Raw genomic sequence first — 25223 nt, 5'->3', positions numbered from 1 at the left:
TCCTTCACAAAGCAGGTGTCGGACTCATTGAAACGCATTAAGGACAAGGCTTCCGCGGTCGATCCGAAAAATGCTCCCACGCCGAAGCCTGCCGCAAAACCGCAAAAGTCGGCGGCGCCGATTCAGTTCACGCTGCCGCCGAAAGTGGCACCGAAGGCGTTCGCGCCGAAGAAGGTCGTCGAGGCGTCCATGACGGTGTCCACGGGGCCGAAGCCTACCCCTGCAGTTGTAGGCACAAAGCATCAACAACCCCTGCTGGAGGAGCAGTCGGAACGATTTCTCGACGCCGACACCGGTAAACTTTCCATTTACAAGCGGAAAATCACACTGGCTCAGCCTATGGAGTCCTACACAATTCCTTTAAAGAAGAAAAAGGATTCCACAGATTCCCCAGTTCTTGTTGAACTGACTAATCCACGTGGTCAGGACACTGTTCCAATATCGCCCAATTACTCGGATGTGGAGGCTGGGGAACCATGCTACACCACGTTTCTAGAACTTTCCGTGGTACCGCATCGAAGGCTGCACCTCACACCCAGACTTTTGACGCTGAGCCATGGCGACATTCAGCACCCAGATCCGCAACAGCTCAACCTGGCGATCTGGCTCCTGAGGTCTTAGAGTTTGGCTACCTCAACTTGCCTCCTGACTGCATGGATATCATACGGGAGGCAAGAAAGCCCACCACCAGAGCATGCTATGCAGCAAAATGGAAGCGGTTTGTCATTTATTGCGTGGACCACAACATTGACCCGCTTGACGCGTCCACGCACAACATCATTTGTTATCTGTTACATCTTTACAAATGCAATCTGGCATATGCTTCCATTCGAATACATTTATCCGCCATAGCGGCTTATCTCCAAAACAGGCAGCATCTCTCCCTTTTCAGAGTGCCTGCCATTAAAGCCTTTCTAGAGGGGCTCAAACGAGTCATTCCTCCCAGGACCCCACCTGCTCCTGAATGGAATCTTAATGTGGTCCTCACCCGGCTGATGGGTCCACCTTTTGAGCCTCTACATTCATGCGAGCTTCAGTTCTTAACATGGAAAGTGGCTTTCCTGATAGCCATTACGTCACTGCGACACGTTAGTGAGCTCCAGGCGCTCACTGTACAAGAGCCATTCATACAAATTCACTCCAACCGGGTAGTGCTGCGCACTAACCCTACATTTCTTCCAAAGGTGGTTTCACAGTTCCATGTCAATCAGACTATTGAACTGCCTGTGTTCTTCCAAAATCCTGAGACAGTGGCAGAAAGAATGCTCCACACTCTTGACGTCAAAAGGGCTTTAATGTACTACATTGATAGGACCAAAGATTTTAGGAAGACTACACAACTCTTTGTTGCCTTTTCCGCACAACACAAGGGCAACCCCATTTCCAAAGCAGGTGGATCGTTAAGTGTATTCAAATTTGCTATCAAAAAGCTAAGCACACTTTAACAATCCCCCCAAGAGCCCACTCCACCCGTAAGTTGGGGGCCTCCATGGCTTTCCTTGGAAATATCCCTTTAGAAGACATTTGTAGAGCAGCCACATGGTCTACCCCACACACATTTACAAAACACTACTGTGTAGATGTGCACTCCAAGCAGCTGTAGGGCAGGCTGTTCTAAAAACTCTTTTTCAAACTGCTGCAGTTGGCACAGGCGGCCGCCGCTAATGGAGGGACTGCTATATATTCTATGCTATAGATATGAATTCAGCAGCCCACATGCCTCGAACTGAATATGCTACTTACCAGTATGCATCTGTTCTTGGCATGTAGGGCTGCTGACATTCATTTCGCCCACCCTCCTCCCCGGCGCCTGTAGCGGCTGCAGAACTTACACTTACTCTTAGCATGGTCATCGCTCACGCTGTTACACTCCATCTTCACCACAATGGCTAAAAACAATCTGGGGATGGAGTCGATGCCCATGCGCACTGTAGTCCAGGGGAGGAGCCACCTATCTCGTGATACTTCAAAGACTCTTCCAGGACAACAATGTGCAATCATCCGGACCCAACACTAGGCGGCGATCTATGCTATAGATATGAATGTCAGCAGCCCTACATGCCAAGAACAGATGCATACTGGTAAGTAGCATATTCATTAACTTGGTTCCTAGAAATAAAAGTAACTAAAGTAAAACATTTCTATACACATTGGCCTAGAGTCCGTAATTGAGTGTCTGTTCCTGCCATGTATGTGGTATATACACCAAATGCATTCACACTACCCTCTTCTGATCAGCTCAGCAACCACTAAATTGAGAGTAAGCTATTATCTACTTTAACGTCTGCCATACCTTTGGGGACTGACTTTCCTCTTTGGTGTAGTAAATACAGAGCTAGCTTCCTACACATCACCTAGACATTATTATACAGTCCTGTCTTTCTAGCAAAGTGCCAAATACACTTTCTTTTTTCCATTGTTGTGTAAATTCCTTTTTTATAAATACCTTTTTATTTCAGAAGGACAGTGGGATCTGCAATACTAATACGTGTGAATAGAAACAAACCTACTTGGGCACCTTGTTGAATTCTCCCCAGTATCTTTGAACCACTACACAGTTCAGCTCTATGGTGTTACAACCCTCCTATCAATCTAATATTTAGCATTTTGTAAACATTTCTGGCACCTTAGTTTGAAGACTCTAATGCAGCCTTTCTTTTGTTGTATTCATTTCTCATTTGAGTAGGTGTTTAGTGGCTGCACCAACAATAGTCCTGTTTTTATTGCTTTTCTTATTTCATACTTTGATACCTCTTCTTCTAGTGCATTTTCTCTGACACAATTTTGGCGGTCCTGGAGACCAGATCTCATAAATTTGAGTGCACTGCCTTGGCTACTGTTCTTTGATCCGTGTACACCATATTGTACTCAATAGATCGATAATACACCGTAACCCTGTTAACCTATACCAGTTAGTCTGCTGTAAAATGACCATATTCAATGTAGCTTACAATTGTGGTTTCTGGAAGGGCCTCCTGTATGGTCGTTGCTAGCTGTAGCCGCAGCCTGGTGTGAGAAAATGCTTCTTTTAAAATTGTTAGCCCCACAGTTGCCCACCACAACCGCCTTGTTCTAGGTGGCCCAGCTTTTGTCACCTCCTACTCAACCCCCGAGAGCTTGGTGGTCGAAGCATCTACTTCCCGTGGCATGTTCCCGTCTGCACCCCTGGGTAGGGAATCCAAGAGACTGGATAGTTTCAGAAAGAAAAACAATTCTTCCACCAACCTAGCATTGCCATATGTAAACACTGCATTCCTATTGGGCTGTTACTCCCATTCGCAGTTGGAGATGGTTGTGCAAGTGCTGCTACAATTCCCGGAGGAGACCCGGGCTGTCCTCTCCCAAGCTGTTATAGATTGGAAGGATGCAGCATAGTTTACTATACGCTGTGGCCGTGACATGACAGACTCGCTGGGCAGAGCGATTTCCTCTGTGGTTGGCAGTTAGGCGCCATGCCTCGCTGAGAAGTCTGACTTCTCGGGGGGGGGGGGGGTTTCTATCAAACCTGATGAACATGCCTTTTGATGGCTCTCGTCTCTTCATAGACTGGGCGAACGCAGCACTAGAGCACTTCAAAGAGTCACAGGCTGTGGCCAAGTCCTTGGGCCTCTCAGTATCATCCGGTTCTGCGTCTGCCTTTCGGTTCTTACGTGGCTATGGAAGAGGTTTCTAACTGCGCCAGCTCTACCCTAGGCTGAAGACCGCGCAAGTTCTGCAACCACTTCGTGGGTGAGGTTCGCCCCGACTCTGTGGGTCAGGAGGCCAGAAGTCACAACAGGCCACAATCCCCCCTCTCCCTCCCTCTCTCCCTCTCTCTCTCTCTCTCTCTCTCTCTCTCTCTCTCTCTCTCTCTCTCTCTCTCTTCTCCATCTCCAAAACTTACTAGTCCGATTCTCCCAGATCATGGGTGTTGAGTTGGTGTCAGGATACGCCATCATCTCCACCACTGGCAGGACATCACCTCGGACAGGTGGGTTTCGCAAATAGTCCGAAGGGGTTACTCCCTCCCCTATGAGACTGCCTCTCCCTCCATGCCTCCAACATTCGATCAACTGATGGAGGATCACCTTGCTTTGCTTCGAGTGGAAGTCCACACTCCCTTGGCCAAATGAGCTATAGAGAGGGATCTCGGGCCAGAAATAGGCTGTGATTGCTGTTCCTGCTATTTTCTGGTCCCAAACATACAAAGGTCTTAGTCCTATTCTTGCCCTCCGAGCCCTCAACTACTTCCTCAGAAAAGAGAAGTTCAAGATGCTCATTCTTGCTCAGGTTCTGTCTGCCATGGAGACTGGATGGTAGCGGTGAACTTGCTGGACACCTATTTCCGTATCCCTGTCCTGCCTGCCTAACACAGCTACCTGCGGCTTATGGTGAGCCACAAGCACTCACAGTTTACCGATACTGTACTTAACTGGTCCGCCTCCTTCCTGCAAAACAGATCACAAAGATTCAAGGTCAACCAATCCTTGTCCAATCCTATGCCTGTAACACTTGGAGTCCCACAAGGCGCCTCCCTCTCACCAACCCTCTTCAATTTTTTATGGAACCTCTTACTGATCTTCTCACCCTCACTAAAATCCATTTCCATATGCATGCAGACGACTCCCAAATCTACATCAAGATCCACTCACTGGATGACATCAAATCACTCCACTCCACCTTACTAAAAACCCAAACTTGGGTGGTCGAAAATCATCTGAAACTAAACTCCCTCAAAACGGAATTCCTCCTTATCGCCCCGCCCCCCCCCCCTCTAACAAATCTCCCACTATCCCAGACTGGTTGAAGCATTTAACATCTCTCAAAGCTCAACTGCTCATCGTCGATTCAGCGAAATCGCTTGGGATTATTCTTGACAGCAACTTAAAGATGTAGAGCATATCAGCGCTTCCACAAAAGGAGCCAACTTCCACTTAAAGACCTTGCGAAAACTGGAACCCTTTCTGCCAACCTCCGATTTAAAACAAGCAGTTCAAGCCCTTGTATTACCTAGAGTGGAATACGGGGCAGTAACCTTATGCGGCCTCCCAAGGACATCGACAGCCCCACTAAGAGCCACCATCAACTTAGCTGCGAGACTCATTACAGGTTCAAAGAGAAACTCTCACATATCCCCTGACCTCAGATCCCTCAACTAGCTACCGTTTGAAGCTAGAATTCATCTTAAAATCGCATGTATGACTCATAAGGCCCTTCTCCACAACTCCCCGCATTACCTTGCTCAGAAACTGGAGCTCTCTGCTGGCAGCAGAGCCTCTAGGAGTGCCAAGACACTCCTTCTAAAACCCCACCGATTTGCCAAGAAAAAAACCTATATCCGTTCTTTCTCTGGTATGGCTCCTAGGATCTGGAACGCTTTGCTCACTGAAACAAGAACGAACCCGTCGTCTACCTCCTTCAAAAAAGAAGTGAAAGTGATCCTCATGGCGCAATTCATGTAAACTTTGGCAATTCTGCTAACCTCCTGTATATTACACCTATCGTGGTCTCTGTGCTCAATATCGGGCACTTGATCCCCCAAGATAGTTGACTGTATTTGTATAAGTTATGTAACTCTACTTCGCATATCTCTTGTTTTTGCTACTTTTGTTGTCTCTCTTACATTTGACTTGTTACTCGCAAGAGTCTTGTTCGCGCTATATAAAACCTTCAAATAAAATAAATAAAAATAAAATATGCCAAGGCTGTGGGTTGAATGTATGGTACACAGGGATGTGTGCCATGTTGACCCTTCACTTTGTTCTGCACCAAAACACACAGCCTGCAAAGGCTGTAGGTGAGTGTAAAGGTACAGGACCTCTAAGGGTGGCACAATAAGTGCGGCAGCCCTTAGAGGCCTTCCCTGGCCACAGTGCCCAGGGTACCTGGGTTACCATTTACCAGGGGCTGACCTGTGGCCAGAGAGTGCCAATTGGGTTTTGTCTTCAATGCAGTTTTAGGGAAAGAACATAGGCCCTAGGTACCTGATTAGCAGGAGCCCAGGGCACACTCAGTCAAAGTACATCGGCAGTTCAGCAAAACGTGGGGGCAACCATACAGAAAGAGGGCACTTTCTTACAGACCTTAACTTGGTCCTCACTTATTTAATGTGTGCACCATTCGAGTCGCTGCACAATTGCCCCCTTTGGCTGCTCACTATAAAAACAGTTTTCTTATTTCAGTAACTTTTGCCAGGAGGGTGAGCGAGCTGCAGGCGCTCACCTATTGGCCTCCTTACCTGAACTTATTTCCAGACAAGGTAGTGCTCCGCACTAGGGCTCTTTTTTTTTTTACCTAAAGTTGTGTCACCCTTCCACCTAGGGCAGTCTTTCACGTTGCCCACCTTCTATGCTCCTCTGCATCCTTCTAAGGAAGAACAATGTCTCCACCGGGTAGACCCAAAAAAGCGTTATCGTTCTACCTTGACCACTCTAAAAAGTTCCGGGTGGACCACCAACTCTTTGTGGGTTATGTTGGAGCAAAGAAGGGACATGCTGTACAGAAGAGGGCCATCTCACGATGGGTTATCCTTTACATTAAGATCTGTTGCGCTCTTGCAAAGAAACAGCCTCCTGAAGGCCTCCGAGCTCATTCCACCAGGGCGAAGGCAGCCACCACGGATCTCCAGCATGGTGTACCGGTTCTTGACCTCTGCCAGGTGGCTATTTGGGCATCCCTGCACACGTTTGCCAAGCATATTGCCTGGACAATCAGGTCTGTATGGAGGGCTTCTTTGGCCATTCGGTCCTACAGGACTCTCTGGTTTAAACTGTTCTGCAGTTCCTCCTCCGGGGATGGTATTGCTTTGGTATCTGTTCACAGATAATGAGTCTGCTGCTAGATGTCTCTATCAGATGGACAAGTTACTTACCTTTGGTAACACCTTATCTGGTATAGACCTGATCTAGCCGCAGATTCCTTACCGACCCTCTCATCCTCCTCACACTGCAGACACGTTTCTAGGGTCAAGGTTGTTCCCCTTCAGGGCCCTAGATGTGAACACACCAATGTAAAAAAAAATTTAAAAAAATGTCCGTACTCTTCCTGGCTCCGTGCTTCCGGCATGGAAAGTTGTGAAAAGTACTGATGTCATTGCACAGAGGTGGCGCCTATATACATGACAGTGACGTCACGACGACTAACTCTACGCCTTACAACATCACGCGGAGTCGACCAATGCCACCTTCCGTGCTGGGGTACTGCTAAACAAAATCTTCCGGAGCCAGCCTGACGCCTAGGTGGTCACAGGTAAAGAATATGCGGCTAGATCATGCCTCTCAGATAAGGCATTACTGTAGGTACATAACCTCAAAAGTACTTACCCGATTACGAAGATCTTGGTGTCTAAAATTATATAACATTTTTATGTTTCTAAGTTGCTCTCGAGTTTCTTCTTGAGCGTTTCTCATTTATTGACCCTTTGTGTACAACAAATACTTAACGCTACCATCTGATAAGCCTAAACTGCTCGCTCACACTACCACAAAAGAGAGCATTTGGGATTATTAATTTCAGCCCTGTAAGCCAATAAGGATCGTCTAGACTTGCTACATAGTGGACGTCTTTTTGGTACACTACATAAAAAGTCAGCTTCCTATAGCTGTTTAATTTTAGCTCAGGGACAGAAAAATTCTGAACATTTCTGATTGATAGCGGATGAGGTGTTCTTTGAAGAGGCGCCTTTTCAGGTCTTTTCTGAAGTGGGGCAGCTGAAGATGTATAGCTGCATTGTTGTGGACTTTTTACTGAACTTGGACATGTAGCTTCAGACTGCTTGTCTACTTGTCTTTTCTTTTTTGGAGTTGTTAATTCCCAGTCACGTGATGTCATATCTTTGCACATTGCATTGGCCTTCCAAGGTGTTAATTTCCTTTCAGGAAATGCAGTGTTGTGTTGATTGTCACTGCTCTTAGACAAGAGAATGTTTTAATGTACTTGGGAAACAATTTGTTTTTTAGAATAAAACTGCTATAAAGGCACCAGAATATATATGTATTCTAACTCTTTGCTTTGACTGTGCCAAGAGTTTTTTTCCTTCAATGCAGCAGATGAAATTACAGCAATAATTAATGCTTCAAAAATGAATAAGTAGAAATGGCATCAATTGATTTCTGACTTAATATGGAAGCAGTGACCTGAAATATAATTAAGTACCCAGAAAATGAAATGCATTTTGGAATGTTCCCTCACAAGTATGCCACACTTGCCTACACCTTTAACATTTGTGCATTGAATTCTATAGAGGTAAATGCTGCTAGCTTCCTCGGAGTTCTAGTTTGCCCTTCCCTTTTGGAAGGGGGGGGGGGTGTAACCAAAGGCAATGCAATCACACCTGCTGGAACTCAGGCAACTGTATAAAACCTCTTTGGTATAAATGAATTGGCTCCTATTGGACCATTCTCGCTAATCTGCCTGAAGACGTTAAGAAGGTTGTGTCTTGATGTACCACATGCCCATATAAAACTCCCTTATTCTGGACTCAATATACCTCAGATCATCTCACTGTAAACCGCATCCCATCACTAGAATTTCAACCATGTCCTTCCTTCACTGAAACTCCCTTTGTCACTGCATGTCTTACAATGTCCTCCTGGCATTCCTCCACTGGAAAACCTTCCCAACTCCTGCCCCACTCTAATTTTGGATCTGCTGCCTGACGAAGGACCTCCAGCTCTTGTGTTCCCATGTCTCCTCTGCTCCCCTCAGCTGATGAAATTTCATGGCCAATTTGCAACATGACCGACCTAAGGATTGCACGCAGACATATGTATACTTTGAACACGCTCCATAGCTTTCCTAGTCCCTTCATCCTGTATTTTTCCCTTCAGTACCTCATTTACCTAATAATGTTGTTATCTTAATCTTTGCAAACTGCAAGAATCTGGCAAATTAATTTTCGAGAAATGTTGACCCTAATGCGTTATTTACTTGCTACTTGTTCACAGTGGAAGATGAAGAAGAAACAATTGCAGAGCAAGAGCTGAAAGAAGGCAATATTGATCATCATTTGGAGCTGTCAAATTTAGCAAAAGAAGGTAAGTCTGGTAGGGATGGGAAGAATCCAGGCTAGTTGTACATTATTCACATGACGATGATAAGCATCACTCTGTGGACCTGTTGCGATAAACGGCAGCATACTTGTCTGCCCTTGGTCACCAAGAAGGTGCATTCCTTTAAACGTCAACCATACCATTGTTTCACACCCAATATTTTGCTAAATTAGGAGCAGCCAGCCTGCATATAGTGAATTGACTCTTGAGGAACAAGGAATGTTTTGTGAGCATGCTTGGGCTTTTTGCAAGGGAGTGCAGCAGAAGGAAACAGTGTGTCTTTCTTTGCATTTTCTGGCCTGAAGAATGGCTTACTCATTTGCTTTCTCCATTATCACAAAGGGCATCTTTCTTCCCATTCTTTGTCACCTGTACTTTTCCTCACTTCCTCTCTCGCCTTCTCTCCTCACCCTTTTATCATGCACACTTAAACCACTCTTTTCTCTGCCTTTTTCTCAACACCTACGTTGAGTTCCTTTTTCATTTGCTCTTAAGTTCTTCTCTGAATCTCGACCTCACTTTCTTCAGTAACCCCTTATTTCCATTTCCTTCCCCATTCTATTCTATATTTACCCTTTTTCTCATGTTCTCCCCAGTTACCCTCAACCCTCTTCTCCCTCTGCTTTAGTCTTTTCCGCTATCCTTTTAACTTTCTCACTACCCTATAGGGAATAAACGTAAGTCAGAGGGACAGTGAGACGCCTCATGACACCTAGAGTATGGTTGTTACTTGCCACAATATTTAGTGGACATAGAATGCATTGCCTTAGCACACTGTTCAATTTTGTGTGAGACATATGCGTCAGTCATCCAAAAATACAGTCTATTTTTTTTCTCTTGTATGAAACAACTTGGTGTGTTCCTTAAAGCACACTCAAAACAACTTCTAATACTACTGTGCCCTTATAGCGATTGAACAGGTTTCTGATGTGCATTTTCCCTCTGCTTGTCTTTTAGCTGACCTGCCACTGAATGAGTTACTGAAACATTACGAAGGGGCATATGCTGAGAATTTTCACTGGCCCCAACCCAAATCTGATAGTGAAGATGAATCCAGTGAGCAAGGTTTGAAACTATGCTTTTGGCAGACAGGTCTGCACAATGGTTTATTTTGTACTGCCCTTTTTCTGTGATTCGCATGTCTGGTACAATTTGTCTGCAGACACTTTGTTGTCGGGTCTTCATGTTTGTGACCATTTGTGCTTTCAGCCTTTGATATTAACTGTTTTCTTTTCTCTGACTAGCAGTGGAAGATCCTGCGCAGGCAGCCCAGAAGCATGTTGTCCTTATTGACTCCTTGCTGAATATTGACCAGAACAGGACACCTGAGCAACGTAGCAACACTGGATTTGGGGCTGGAAAGAAGCATACGAGAGACATTGCAGAAGTGGCAGCTGCTGCAGAATTGCTGCTGCCCAGAGGCAGTGCCCGTGTCACTAGCTCGGTAAGCTCTTTAGTGAGGGAGTACTGTAGACACTTCTATCCTGCAGTAGCAACGTCTATCATACAGTAGCAACGGTCCCTTCCCACACTTCTTTTCTCCATGCTCATAAAGACAGAATTCTCCTCACCCCTAATCTCTGTTTATAAGGTGTGTTTAGCACAGACTGATAGTTTCCAAAAATAGGGGTCCACTATCTGGAGAGAGGTTTAGGATTAGGCAACTTAAGTCTTTACACTCCTCTGCCGGAATAGGTGGATGCACACTGTAGGGCCTTACATGATACACCACTAAAAGGCCTGAATATTTTCTTGGTGCAGCTCTCAGGAAGGCTGTTTGAATGAGATTCTTGCATCAAGATCACTCTAGACCTCATCTCAATTCTTCGTTTTCACCCAACATGCCATCTCAGTTTTAGCCCAGCCATATGCAAATCAGTCATGACCCTGCTCCAATGGGAACAGTCCAGCCCAATGTGCCAAGCCAGGTCTTACCGGAGCACAAGTAACTCTGGACTGGTTTTGCCCTTTTTAGAGCTCATCAGCCAATTATAGCTTGGTTCCAGTAGCAGAGTGAACACGCAACCCATGTCTGCGCATTGAGCCGGGCCCTGTGAAGATGAAGGTTGCATTTCCAAGCCATCTGTAAACCTCCATGTTGCTGCAACATGCAGCTTTCTGCAAGCTGCCCAGCTTATTCATCTGTCCACTGCTCCCCCCCCCTTTTAGGTCGAGGTACTATCCGGTTCGTCAGAACCGGAAGTAGCGAGATCTTATGTTTCTTAGAGGGGCTCTTTATCCCGCCTCTAAGTTTGGCTCTCTCCCATTGGCTGGCTTCCTAAATGGAGGCCAGCCATTGGAGGAGAGAGCCATCACTCCAAATAGGCTCCGTCCTTTTCGGATTTGGAGGTGTGTTCGGTGTTCTTCTTTCCACTTTTTAGGCACGCCTACTTTTGAACACCGAACACGCCCCCAATCCGAAAATTCTTCACCGTTGTGTCCGCCATTATTTCGTTTGTCTCCCTATGAGGATGGTTTCGCTTTCTCCGTGATGCAAGGATCGGCAGGTAAGCCATTGCCATTTTATATTTGTTTGCTTATATTTTTTGTTTGTTTGTCCTGTGTTATCGTCACCATTGCGTCGTTTATGTTCCCCTTTTCCTGGTGTGCCCGTGTCCTGTGCGCTCCGATTGCAGTAGTGACTGTTCAGCTTTTTTTGCTTTTATTTTAGGTTTGTCCCGTCCGATTTGTTATCGTCACCATCCCGTTGTGTATGTCTCCCTCCGATTGCAGTAGTGGCTGTCCCGCTTTTTTTTGCTTAAATGTTTGTTTGTCCTGTGTTATCGTCACCATCCCATCGTGTATGTTCCCCTTTTCCCGGTGTGTCCGTGTCCTGTGCGCTCCGATTGCAGTAGTGGCTGTCCCGCTTTCTCCCTGATGCAAGGTCCGGCATGTAAGCCATTTTTTATTTCTATGTTTCCCTGTGTTCATGTGTCCTGTGAGCTGTGTTTTCAGTTGTGGCTGTCCGTCTTTCTCCATGTTATCGTCATCCCGCCGTGTATGGCCCCCTTCTTCCGGTGTGTCCGTGTCCTGTGCGCTCTGATTGCAGTAGTGGCTGTCCCGCTTTCTCCCTGATGCAAGGTCCGGCATGTAAGCTATTTTTTTCTTTCTATGTTTCCCTGTGTTCCCGGTGTGCCCGTGTCCTGTGAGCTGTGTTTGCAGTTGTGGCTGTCCGTCTTTCTCCGTGTTATTGTCACCATCCCGTCGTGTATGGCCCCCTTTTTCCGGTGTGCCCGTGTCCTGTGAGCTGTGTTTGCAGTTGTGGCTGTCCGTCTTTCTCCGTGTTATTGTCACCATCCCGTCGTGTATGGCCCCCTTTTTCCGGTGTGCCCGTGTCCTGTGCGCTCCGATTGCAGTAGTGGCTGTCCCTCTATTTTTGTACACAATAGTTCATCTACAATATTTACATTGATATTTGCCACTATTTCTGTAGCATACCCCTGTCGCACAGAAACAGCTCTGCCAACATGACTTTGGCATTGTGCCATTGTAGTGTGCAAGATGATTATGTCCAGAATCTACTAAAGATATTCAAGCCGTGTAAGTGGCTTATGTTGTGGGTCACTCTGTGCACATTGTGTACTGAAGCACGTCATCACAGGTTACTCACAGCTGATCTCAAGTGGTACGAACTTGAGTCTTGCAAGCGTTTTAAAATCTCAGTTATCTTGAAAATACAAAAAAGTGCTCAAGTGACACAGGTCTGCAAATACTTTCACTGAAGAGTAGAACTTCAAGTTAGTAATTTACAGATCATGAAGCTGAACTCGTAAACGGATTTAACCATGCTTCAATGTACACATTACGGTGCCATTGTAGTGTGCAAGATGATTATGTCCAGAATCTACTAAAGATATTCAAGCCGTGAAAAACGTTTTTTAATGCAGATTTACCGATATGCTGCATTTACACACACGACGTGCTATATTTCTGTATGCATAAATATTTACTCATGGAAGTACTCATGGGACTCTTGACAGTCATAGCACCTTGGAAGACTACATTATTCTTTATGCATTTCAAGAAAGATGAAAGTGTCTGTAAAACATGGGCATAAATTGGCGAATGTCCTACTTTCCTTGTGAAACTAGACAGAAAGAGGGAAGGGCCGAACCACTCTCTTCCCACACACCACTCTCTACTCCCACACACTACTCTACCCCCACACCGCTCTCTACCCCCACACCGCTCTCTACCCCCACACCGCTCTCTACCCCCACACCGCTCTCTACCCCCACACCGCTCTCTACCCCCACACCGCTCTCTACCCCCACACCGCTCTCTACCCCACACCGCTCTCTTCCCCCACACCGCTCTCTTCCCCCACACCGCTTTCTTCCCCCACACCGCTTTCTTCCCCCACACCGCTCTCTTCCCCCACACCGCTCTCTTCCCCCACACCGCTCTCTTCCCCCACACCGCTCTCTTCCCCCACACCGCTCTCTTCCCCCACACCGCTCTCTTCCCCCACACCGCTCTCTTCCCCCACACCGCTCTCTTCCCCCCACACCGCTCTCTTCCCCCACACCGCTCTCTTCCCCACACACCGCTCTCTTCCCCACACACCGCTCTCTTCCCCCCACACCGCTCTCTTCCCCCCACACCGCTCTCTTCCCCCCACACCGCTCTCTTCCCCCACACCGCTCTCTTCCCACTCTCTTCCCCCCACACCGCTCTCTTCCCCCACACCGCTCTCTTCCCACCACACCGCTCTCTTCCCACCACACCGCTCTCTTCCCACCACACCGCTCTCTTCCCACCACACCGCTCTCTTCCCACCACACCGCTCTCTTCCCACCACACCGCTCTCTTCCCACCACACCGCTCTCTTCCCACCACACCGCTCTCTTCCCCCACACCGCTCTCTTCCCCCACACCGCTCTTCCCCCACACCGCTCTCTTCCCCCACACCGCTCTCTTCCCCCACACCGCTCTCTTCCCCCACACCGCTCTCTTCCCCCACACCACTCTCTTCCCCCACACCACTCTCTTCCCCCACACCCCCACACCACTCTCTTCCCCCACACCACTCTCTTCCCCCACACCACTCTCTTCCCCCACACCACTCTCTTCCCCCACACCACTCTCTTCCCCCACACCACTCTCTCACTTTACTACTCGATCACTAACTCTATAACTCACTATTCAACTATCTCTCACAGCAACACAATATAACTACAACAGTAACTATCTCTCACTCTAACACAATACTCAAAATTCTATCTCACTATCTCTATCAGTACATCACTATCTATTTCGGTATCACTCCCTCACTATATCACCACACACTCTCAAAAAATATCTACATCACTCTCACTAACTCACAAATTCACTCTCTTTCTAAATTACTAATTTACTCACTCACTACCTCACTCTCAAATACACTAAGTCACTAACACGCTCTCTTTCACTACCTCACTATCTAACTCTGTTTCTATCTTAATACCTCACAACATCACTAACACTCACTACTTCACTCTCTCTTTCAATACATCAATCTTTCTCTATCTCACTACCTCACAACATCACTCTCCATAACTACCTCACTATCTATCAACATCACTCTCTCACATCAATCACACTCTATTTCAATACCTCACTATCTCAATACATCACTCTCTCTGCTAATGCAATACATATAATTCAATATATCACACATATAGAAACACTTAAGCTATTAACAACAAAAAACACAAATCCATTTAATTAAGGGAAAGAAACACACACAAAAAAACTAATAGTTCTACCTGTAATATTGCCGAGACCATTGCATTGTAACATAAAGTTCTCTTCTAAGTTTGAGGTAAGATTAAAATAATCAAGAAATGATGCTAAACATAAGTAGCAACTGTAAACCTGATAAGGATCAAAAGTAATACGATTTCCTTTTTTCCTAACAGACCCCCGATGAAGGGGCTCTCAAAGCCCCGAAATGCATTGGGTTTATGTTTTGAATATGATTTGATTATGCAATTATTTTGCTGATGTTGATTTCATTGTAATCATGTTTTGAAAATCATGAAGAATAAAACAAGAAAAATGTTAATTGTGAAATGAACTGAATAATAATGGTTTAAATATAATTGAAATGATAAAAAGGAGCAATTGTTCATTATAAGTAGTGCGCTTTTGAGTTCTGACAGCCATCAGAGGCCAGGCCTTATACATTCATGTTTTTAGTGATGCACTTATTTCTGATTTTTGTTCCATCTTGACTGCCCTTATGCACCCCTTTTTCCTCTTCATTTCCTTCTCCTTCCCACTCTACTTTGGGGGTGAATGCTTTGAGCCTGCTGCCTGAAATGTGCTGTCTAGGGATCTGGCTCTTTATATAGTATAACTAAAGGATGTATACTGTGCAAATAGTCCAAGTGTTCCTTTAAGGGTGGACTGGGGCTTTCTCTAGCAATCCCAAGCTGCTTATCTAGGGGGTAGTGTGGTCGAGCAGCCTTAGGCTTATCAGAGAGGAGTGTTAGACATTTGAAAAATACAAACAGTCAAAAAAGGGTGCACACAACTCAATAAGGAGATAACACATATCTTTATGTATATTTCGGCACCGGAATCAATACGATCATGCAAGAACGTTTTGTGATAGAAATACTTTATATTTTCAGAAGTCGACAGTGCATTTTTCAGAGTCTGCAATGTTATCCTATGGGAGGAGTACGGTATGGAGGTAGAGTACAACGACTTACGAGCACAATCTGGTGGACTTAAGGCGAGTATGGGGCAAGGTCCAATGCAGCACCAGCACGTCACTTCCAGCGGCACTAGGGCGGCTAACTGCAGTGGTGCAATACAGCATTGGGTGCCAATGTTGGTCTATGGGGATCTGGCTTGATGAAAAAAGGCTGCAAGTTTCGACTGGTAGGCCAGTTGACCTGAACCAACAGGGGGGCCCAGCCTCACGAAGCTTGGGGATATAGTGACCTCTTTGGTCCTCTTCTCCACAGGCCTGGGGAATGGGTGCAGAGGTGTCTTGAGGTGTCTGTTTCTGTCACCAGGAACGGTCATTGTAGAAGGGGGCTGCAAACAGAAGCTAAAGGTGGCGTACAGAAGTCCACAGCGGGGGAATCCAAGGTGGGCTTCTAGTATGTAGGGTCTAGGGACCATGCTGGCACCGTTGGCCCACTTCAGCTCGGGCTAGGTAGCTCAGGTGCAGTGGTGCTTTCTGGTGTTGGGTTTTCGCGGACTTCGAGCCTCAGAGTTCTTTCTTGGTACCTGCAAGGTGCAGGGGAGCAGCTCTGTTGTTCCTGCTTCTTGGGCTAAGTGCGGGCAGGTCTCCCATGCTTTGGAGAAACAGCAGCTGCAGGACAAGTTGTCTTTTGGTGCTATTGTCGAAGTCAGCAGACAGTCCGTCAGGGTTGGCACCAAGTCAGTTGCTGGTTCCTCTGTTCTTGCTTCTTGTGACTCCTAACGTCCTCTTTTTCTTTCATGCAGACAGGCTCTGATTTCCTGGTGGCCAGGGCTCCCCAAAATACTAGATTATGGTGTGTTAGGGGAGTGTAGGGTAGTAGCCAATGAGCTACTTACTCCAGTGGTCACTGCGGCCTGTGTATGACTGCTTCCTTTGGGAAGTGGGCATAACACTGTTCCAGAGTTTCTAAGTTTGTCATCACAAAGATGGCAGACTCTGAAAAGTCGTATGCACTAGAGGTAGCCCACCTTGGCGTGTGGTATGAGCCTGGGGGGTGGGCATGCCTATTTGACTACCAATTTTCCTGTCTGTCCAGGAGACAAATGTGTCCTGCACGAGGAGGGGTTGACCTCCTCTCCTGTGAGGAATGCGAAAATGGCGGCGCTTTTCTGACGCTATTTCTGCCCGACCGCCGCCGGAAGAAGTCAAGAAGCTGCCGTGTCCTCCTTTGAGTGCTCGCTTTTCTTGCCTATCTTCCCTGATTGTGCCCGTGTTCTTGCCTCTGTCCCCTCTGTTGTACGTCTGTCCCCTCTGTGGTGCGTCTGCCCCGTCGTTGTGCTTGCTTTCCGGCCCCCCCTTGCTGTGCTTGCTCCCCTGCCCCCTCGCTGTACTTGGTCCCCTGCCCCCTCGCTGTACTTGGTCCCCTGCCCCATCGTTGTGCTTGCTTTTCTGCCCCCCCACCCCCTGTTCCTCGTTGTGCTCGCTTTTCTGCCCCCACCCCCCTGTTCCTCGTTGTGCTCGCTTTTCTGCCCCCACCCCCCTGTTGCCTTGTTGTGGTCGCTTTTCTGCCCCCCCCGGTTGCCTCGTTGTGCTCGCTTTTCTGCCCCCCTGTTGCCTCGTTGTGCTTGCTTTTCTGCCCCCCACCCCCCTTTTGCCTCGTTGTGCTTGCTTTTCTGCCCCCCACCCCCTGTTCCTCGTTGTGCTCGCTTTTCTGCCCCCCACACCCCTGTTCCTCGGTGTGCTTGCTTTTCTGCCCCCCACCCCCTTGTTCCTCGTTGTGCTCGCTTTTCTGCCCCCCACCCCCTGTTCTTCCTCGTGCTCGCTTTTCTGTCCCCCCACCCCCCTGTTCCTCGTTGTGCTCACTTTTCTGCCCCCACCCCCCTGTTGCCTCGTGCTCGCTTTTCTGCCCCCACCCCCCTGCTGCCTCGTTGTGCTCGCTTTTCTGCCCCCCACCCCCCTGCTGCCTCGTTGTGCTCGCTTTTCTGCCCCCCACCCCCCTGTTCCTCGTTGTGCTCGCTTTTCTGCCCCCCACACCCCTGTTGCCTTGTTGTGCTCGCTTTTTTGCCCCCACCCCCTGATCCTCGTTGTGCTCGCTTTTCTGCCCCCCACCCCCCTGTTGCCTCGTTGTGCTCGCTTTTCTGCCCCCCCACCCCCCTGTTGCCTCATGCTCGCTTTTCTGCCCCCACCCCCTGCTGCCTTGTTGTGCTCGCTTTTCTGCCCCCCACCCCCCTGCTGCCTCGTTGTGCTCGCTTTTCTGCCCCCACCCCCTGTTCCTCGTTTTGCTCGCTTTTCTGCCCCCCCACACCCCTTTTGCCTTGTTGTGCTTGCTTTTCCGCCCCCACCCCCCTGTTCCTCGTTGTGCTCGCTTTTCTGCCCCCCCACACCCCTGTTCCTCGGTGTGCTTGCTTTTCTGCCCCCACCCCCTGTTCCTCGTTGTGCTCGCTTTTCTGCCCCCGCACCCCCCTGTTGCCTCGTGCTCGCTTTTCTGCCCCCACCCCCTGCTGCCTCGTTGTGCTCACTTTTCTGACCCCCACCCCCTGCTGCCTCGATGTGCTCGCTTTTCTGCCCCCCCAACCCCCTGTTCCTCGTTGTGCTCGCTTTTCTGACCCCCCACACCCCTGTTGCCTTGTTGTGCTCGCTTTTCTGCCCCCACCCCCCTGATACTCGTTGTGCTCGCTTTTCTGCCCCTCCACCCCCCTGTTCCTCGTGCTCGCTTTTCTGCCCCCACCCTCCTGTTGCCTCGTTGTGCTCGCTTTTCTGCCCCCCCACCCCCTGTTCCTCGTTGTGCTCGCTTTTCTGCCCCCCACACCCCTGTTCCTCGGTGTGCTTGCTTTTCTGCCCCCCACACCCCTGTTCCTCGCTGTGCTCGCTTTTCCGCCCCCCACCCCCCTGTTGCCTCGTTGTGCTCTCTTTTCTGCCCCCACCCCGCTGTTCCTCGTTGTGCTCGCTTTTCTGACCCCCCACCCCCCTGTTGCCTCGCTGTGCTCGCTTTTCTGCCCCCCCTGTTCCTCGTTATGTGTGTGTGTGGCTCTGTGTGTGTGGGGGGGGCGTTGTGTGTGTGGCTCTGTGTGTGTGGCTCTGTGTGTGTGTGTGTGTGTGTGTGTGTGGTGTGTGTGTGTGTGTGGTGTGTGTGTGTGTGGTGGGCTGTGTGTGTGTGTGTGGTGGGCTCTGTGTGTGTGGTGTGCTCTCTGTGTGTGTGGTGTGCTCTCTGTGTGTGTGTGGTGTGCTCTGTGTGTGTGTGTGGTGGGCTCTGTGTGTGTGTGTGGTGGGCTCTGTGTGTGGTGTGTGGTGGGCTCTGTGTGTGTGTGTGGTGGGCTCTGTGTGTGTGTGGTGGGCTCTGTGTGTGTGTGGTGGGCTCTGTGTGTGTGTGGTGGGCTCTGTGTGTGTGTGGTGGGCTCTGTGTGTGTGTGGTGGGCCCTGTGTGTGTGTGGGGCCCTGTGTGTGTGTGGGGCCCTGTGTGTGTGTGGGGCTCTGTGTGTGTGTGGGGCTCTGTGTGTGTGTGGGGCCGTGTGTGTGTGTGGGGCTGTGTGTGTGTGTGGGGTGGGCTCTGTGTGTGTGTGGGGTGGGCTCTGTGTGTGTGTGGGCTCTGTGTGTGTGTGTGGTGGGCTCTGTGTGTGTGTGTGTGGTGGGCTCTGTGTGTGTGTGTGTGGTGGGCTCTGTGTGTGTGTGTGTGTGGTGGGCTCTGTGTGTGTGTGTGTGTGTGTGTGGTAGGCTCTGTGTGTGTGTGGTGGGCTCTGTGTGTGTGTGGTGGGCTCTGTGTGTGTGTGGTGGGCTCTGTGTGTGTGTGGTGGGCTCTGTGTGTGTGTGGTGGGCTCTGTGTGTGTGTGGTGGGCTCTGTGTTTGGGAGGGGCTCTGTGTGTCTGTGTGGGCTCTGTGTGTCTGTGTGGGCTCTGTGTGTCTGTGTGGGCTCTGTGTGTCTGTGTGGGCTCTGTGTGTCTGAGTGGGGCTCTGTGTGTCTGTGTGGGGGGCTCTGTGTGTTTGTGTGTGGGGTTCTGTGTGTGGGGCTCTGTGTGTGGGGCTCTGTGTGTGGGGCTCTGTGTGTGTGGGGCTCTGTGTGTGTGGGGCTCTGTGTGTGTGGGGCTCTGTGTGTGTGGGGCTCTGTGTGTGTGGGGCTCTGTGTGTGTGGGGCTCTGTGTGTGTGGGGCTCTGTGTGTGTGGGGGGCTCTGTGTGTGTGTGGGGCTCTGTGTGTGTGTGGGGCTCTGTGTGTGTGTGGGGCCCTGTGTGTGTGTGGGGCCCTGTGTGTGTGTGGGGCCCTGTGTGTGTGTGGGGCCCTGTGTGTGTGTGGGGCCCTGTGTGTGTGTGGGGCCCTGTGTGTGTGTGGGGCCCTGTGTGTGTGTGGGGCCCTGTGTGTGTGTGGGGCCCTGTGTGTGTGTGGGGCCCTGTGTGTGTGTGGGGCTCTGTGTGTGTGTGGGGCTCTGTGTGTGTGTGGGGCTGTGTGTGTGTGTGGGGCTGTGTGTGTGTGTGGGGTGGGCTCTGTGTGTGTGTGGGGTGGGCTCTGTGTGTGTGTGGGGTGGGCTCTGTGTGTGTGTGGGCTCTGTGTGTGTGTGTGGTGGGCTCTGTGTGTGTGTGTGTGGTGGGCTCTGTGTGTGTGTGTGTGGTGGGCTCTGTGTGTGTGTGTGTGTGGTGGGCTCTGTGTGTGTGTGTGTGTGTGTGTGGTGGGATCTGTGTGTGTGTGGGGCTCTGTGTGTGTGTGGGGCCCTGTGTGTGTGTGGGGCCCTGTGTGTGTGTGGGGCCCTGTGTGTGTGTGGGGCCCTGTGTGTGTGTGGGGCCCTGTGTGTGTGTGGGGCCCTGTGTGTGTGTGGGGCCCTGTGTGTGTGTGTGGGGCCCTGTGTGTGTGTGGGGCTCTGTGTGTGTGTGGGGCTCTGTGTGTGTGTGGGGCTGTGTGTGTGTGTGGGGCTGTGTGTGTGTGTGGGGTGGGCTCTGTGTGTGTGTGGGGTGGGCTCTGTGTGTGTGTGGGCTCTGTGTGTGTGTGTGGTGGGCTCTGTGTGTGTGTGTGTGGTGGGCTCTGTGTGTGTGTGTGTGGTGGGCTCTGTGTGTGTGTGTGTGTGGTGGGCTCTGTGTGTGTGTGTGTGTGTGTGTGGTGGGATCTGTGTGTGTGTGTGTGGTGGGCTCTGTGTGTGTGTGTGTGGTGGGCTCTGTGTGTGTGTGTGTGGTGGGCTCTGTGTGTGTGTATGTGTGGTGGGCTCTGTGTGTGTGTGTGTGGTGGGCTCTGTGTGTGTGTGTGTGGGGGGCTGTGTGTGTGTGGGGGGCTGTGTGTGTGGGGCTGTGTGTGTGTGTGGGGGGCTGTGTGTGGGGGGCTGTGTGTGTGGGGCTGTGTGTGTGGGGCTGTGTGTGTGGGGCTGTGTGTGTGTGGGGGTGTGTGGTGGGGGGGTTCTCTGTGTGTGAGGGGCTCTGTGTGTGAGGGGCTCTGTGTGTGTGAGGGGCTCTGTATGTGTGTGTGAGGGGCTCTCTGTGTGTGTGGGGCTCTGTGTGTGTGTGTGGGGCTCTGTGTGTGTGTGTGGGGCTCTGTGTGTGTGTGTGGGGCTCTGTGTGTGTGTGTGGGGCTCTGTGTGTGTGTGTGGGGCTCTGTGTGTGTGTGTGGGGCTCTGTGTGTGTGTGGGGGGGCTCTGTGTGTGTGTGGGGGGGCTCTGTGTGTGTGTGTGGGGCTCTGTGTGTGTGGGGGCTTTGTGTGTGTGTGTGGGGGGACTCTGTGTGTATGTGTGGGGGGGCTCTCTGTGTGTGTGTGTGGGGCTCTGTGTGTGTGTGTGGGGCTCTGTGTGTGTGTGGGGCGCTCTGTGTGTGTGTGTGGGGCTCTCTGTGTGTGGGGGGGGCTCTCTGTCTGTGGGGGGGCTCTCTGTCTGTGGGGGGGGCTCTCTGTCTGTGTGTGGGGGGCTCTCTGTGTGTGGGGGGCTCTTTGTGTGTGGGGGGCTCTGTGTGTGTGGGGGGCTCTCTCTGTGTGTGGGGGCTGTCTCTGTGTGTGTGTGTGTGGGGCTCTCTCTGTGTGTGGGGGGGGCTTTCTGTGTGTGTGGGGGGGCTCTGTGTGTGTCGGGCTCTCTGTGTGTGTGGGGCTCTGTGTGTGTGTGTTGTGTGTGTGTGTGTGGGGGGCTCTCTGTGTGAGTGGGGGGGCTCTGTGTGTGTGTGTGGGGGGGCTCTGTGTGTGTGTGTGTGTGGGGGGCTCTCTGTGTGTGTGGGGGGGGCTCTATGTGTGTGTGGGGCTCTCTGTGTGTGTGTGGGGGGGGGCTCTCTGTGTGTGTGTGTGTGGGCTCTCTGTGTGTGTGTGTGTGGGGCTCTGTGTGTGTGTGTGGGGCTCTGTGTGTGTGTGTGGGGCTCTGTGTGTGTGTGGGGCTCTGTGTGTGTGTGGGGCTCTGTGTGTGTGTGGGGCTCTGTGTGTGTGTGGGGCTCTGTGTGTGTGTGGGGCTCTCTGTGTGTGTGGGGCTCTCTGTGTGTGTGGGGCTCTGTGTGTGTGTGTGTGGGGCTCTGTGTGTGTGTGTGTGGGGCTCTGTGTGTGTGTGTGTGGGGCTCTGTGTGTGTGTGTGTGGGGCTCTGTGTGTGTGTGGGGGGGCTCTGTGTGTGTGTGGGGGGGCTCTCTGTGTGTGTATGGGGGGGCTCTCTGTGTGTGTGTGGGGGGCTCTCTGTGTGTGTGGGGGGGGCTCTCTGTGTGTGTGGGGCTCTCTGTGTGTGTGGGGCTCTCTGTGTGTGTGGGGCTCTCTGTGTGTGTGGGGCTCTCTGTGTGTGTGTGGCTCTCTGTGTGTGTGGGGCTCTCTGTGTGTGGGGGGCTCTCTGTGTGTGTGGGGCTCTCTGTGTGTGTGGGGCTCTCTGTGTGTGTGGGGCTCTCTGTGTGTGTGGGGCTCTCTGTGTGTGTGGGGCTCTCTGTGTGTGGGGGGCTCTCTGTGTGTGGGGGGCTCTCTGTGTGTGTGGGGCTCTGTGTGTGTGTGTGTGGGGCTCTCTGTGTGTGTGTGTGTGTGTGTGGGGCTCTCTGTGTGTGTGGGGCTCTCTGTGTGTGTGTGGGGCTCTGTGTGTGTGTGTGTGGGGCTCTGTGTGTGGGGCTCTGTGTGTGTGTGTGGGGCTCTGTGTGTGTGTGTGGGGCTCTGTGTGTGTGTGTGGGGCTCTGTGTGTGTGTGTGGGGCTCTGTGTGTGTGTGTGGGGCTCTGTGTGTGTGTGTGGGGCTCTGTGTGTGTGTGTGGGGCTCTGTGTGTGTGTGTGGGGCTCTGTGTGTGTGTGTGGGGCTCTGTGTGTGTGTGTGGGGCTCTGTGTGTGTGTGTGGGGCTCTGTGTGTGTGTGTGGGGCTCTGTGTGTGTGTGTGGGGCTCTGTGTGTGTGTGTGTGGGGCTCTGTGTGTGTGTGTGGGGCTCTGTGTGTGTGGGGCTCTCTGTGTGTGTGGGGCTCTCTGTGTGTGTGGGGCTCTCTGTGTGTGTGGGGCTCTCTGTGTGTGTGGGGCTCTCTGTGTGTGTGGGGCTCTCTGTGTGTGTGGGGCTCTCTGTGTGTGTGGGGCTCTGTGTGTGTGTGGGGCTCTGTGTGTGTGTGGGGCTCTGTGTGTGTGTGGGGCTCTGTGTGTGTGTGGGGCTCTCTGTGTGTGTGGGGCTCTCTGTGTGTGTGTGGGGGGCTCTGTGTGTGTGTGTGTGTGGGGCTCTGTGTGTGTGTGTGTGGCTCTGTGTGTGTGTGTGTGGGGCTCTGTGTGTGTGTGTGTGGGGCTCTGTGTGTGTGTGTGTGGGGCTCTGTGTGTGTGTGTGTGGGGCTCTGTGTGTGTGTGTGTGGGGCTCTGTGTGTGTGTGGGGCTCTGTGTGTGTGTGGGGCTCTGTGTGTGTGGGGGGCTCTCTGTGTGTGTGGGGCTCTCTGTGTGTGTGGGGCTCTCTGTGTGTGTGGGGCTCTCTGTGTGTGTGGGGCTCTCTGTGTGTGTGGGGCTCTCTGTGTGTGTGGGGCTCTCTGTGTGTGTGGGGCTCTCTGTGTGTGTGGGGCTCTCTGTGTGTGTGGGGCTCTCTGTGTGTGTGGGGCTCTCTGTGTGTGTGGGGCTCTCTGTGTGTGTGTGGGGCTCTCTGTGTGTGTGTGTGGGGCTCTGTGTGTGTGTGTGTGGGGCTCTGTGTGTGTGTGTGTGTGTGGGGCTCTGTGTGTGTGTGTGTGGCTCTGTGTGTGTGTGTGTGGGGCTCTGTGTGTGTGTGTGTGGGGCTCTGTGTGTGTGTGTGGCTCTGTGTGTGTGTGGGGCTCTGTGTGTGTGTGTGGGGCTCTGTGTGTGTGTGGGGGGCTCTGTGTGTGTGGGGCTCTCTGTGTGTGTGGGGCTCTCTGTGTGTGTGGGGCTCTCTGTGTGTGTGGGGCTCTCTGTGTGGGGGGGGCTCTGTGTGTGTGGGGGGGGCTCTCTGTGTGTGTGGGGCTCTCTGTGTGTGGGGCTCTCTGTGTGTGTGGGGCTCTCTGTGTGTGTGGGGCTCTCTGTGTGTGTGGGGCTCTCTGTGTGTGTGGGGCTCTCTGTGTGTGTGGGGCTCTCTGTGTGTGTGGGGCTCTCTGTGTGTGTGGGGCTCTCTGTGTGTGTGGGGCTCTCTGTGTGTGTGGGGCTCTCTGTGTGTGGGGCTCTCTGTGTGTGTGTGTGTGTGGGGCTCTCTGTGTGTGTGTGGGGCTCTCTGTGTGTGTGTGGGGCTCTGTGTGTGGGGCTCTGTGTGTGGGGCTCTGTGTGTGGGGCTCTGTGTGTGGGGCTCTGTGTGTGGGGCTCTGTGTGTGGGGCTCTGTGTGTGGGGCTCTGTGTGTGGGGCTCTGTGTGTGGGGCTCTGTGTGTGGGGCTCTGTGTGTGTGTGTGTGGGGCTCTGTGTGTGTGTGTGGGGCTCTGTGTGTGTGTGTGGGGCTCTGTGTGTGTGTGTGGGGCTCTGTGTGTGTGTGTGGGGCTCTGTGTGTGTGTGTGGGGCTCTGTGTGTGTGGGGCTCTCTGTGTGTGTGGGGCTCTCTGTGTGTGTGGGGCTCTCTGTGTGTGTGGGGCTCTCTGTGTGTGTGGGGCTCTCTGTGTGTGTGGGGCTCTCTGTGTGTGTGGGGCTCTCTGTGTGTGTGGGGCTCTCTGTGTGTGTGGGGCTCTCTGTGTGTGTGGGGCTCTCTGTGTGTGTGGGGCTCTCTGTGTGTGTGGGGCTCTCTGTGTGTGTGGGGCATCTCTGTGTGTGTGTGGGGCTCTCTGTGTGTGTGTGTGTGTGGGGCTCTGTGTGTGTGTGTGTGTGTGTGGGGCTCTGTGTGTGTGTGGCTCTGTGTGTGTGTGTGTGTGGCTCTGTGTGTGTGTGTGTGGGGCTCTGTGTGTGTGTGTGTGTGGCTCTGTGTGTGTGTGTGTGGGGCTCTCTGTGTGTGTGTGTGTGGGGCTCTCTGTGTGTGTGTGTGGGGCTCTCTCTGTGTGTGTGGGGCTCTCTCTGTGTGTGTGGGGCTCTGTGTGTGTGTGTGGGGCTCTGTGTGTGTGTGGGGGGGGGGCTCTCTGTGTTTGTGTGGCTCTCTGTGGGTGGGTGCAAATGCAATAGGCAATGACAATGCCATTTATTTATCTGTTTTCAAAACCAACACATAAATAAACATTTTGTCATTTACAATGCCAATAGCTCTAACTTTGGCAATGGCGAG

At 51.3% G+C, this 25223-nt stretch overlaps 1 protein-coding gene across 11 annotated transcripts in view; it reads left to right on the top strand.

Annotated features, from left to right (window-relative positions):
* EP400 (E1A binding protein p400) overlaps positions 1–25223 on the top strand; it is a 522955-nt gene that overhangs the window by 123713 nt on the left and 374019 nt on the right. For 9 of the 11 annotated variants that reach the window (XM_078667968.1, XM_078667967.1, XM_078667966.1 and 6 more), the window contains 3 exons: positions 8925–9014; positions 9987–10094; positions 10274–10473. In XM_078667968.1, coding sequence (XP_078524094.1) covers positions 8925–9014; positions 9987–10094; positions 10274–10473 — 398 coding nt within the window. The remainder of the gene's footprint in view (positions 1–8924; positions 9015–9986; positions 10095–10273; positions 10474–25223) is intronic. The other 2 variants (XM_078667964.1, XM_078667963.1) reach the window with 2 other exon arrangements.

This window comes from Lissotriton helveticus, chromosome 11 (genome assembly GCF_964261635.1).
Source record: "Lissotriton helveticus chromosome 11, aLisHel1.1, whole genome shotgun sequence".
In the NCBI taxonomy this organism is placed as follows: Eukaryota; Metazoa; Chordata; class Amphibia; order Caudata; family Salamandridae; genus Lissotriton; species Lissotriton helveticus.
Note: the sequence above shows the minus strand (reverse complement) of the source record. Positions and strands in the feature narration are given on the sequence as shown.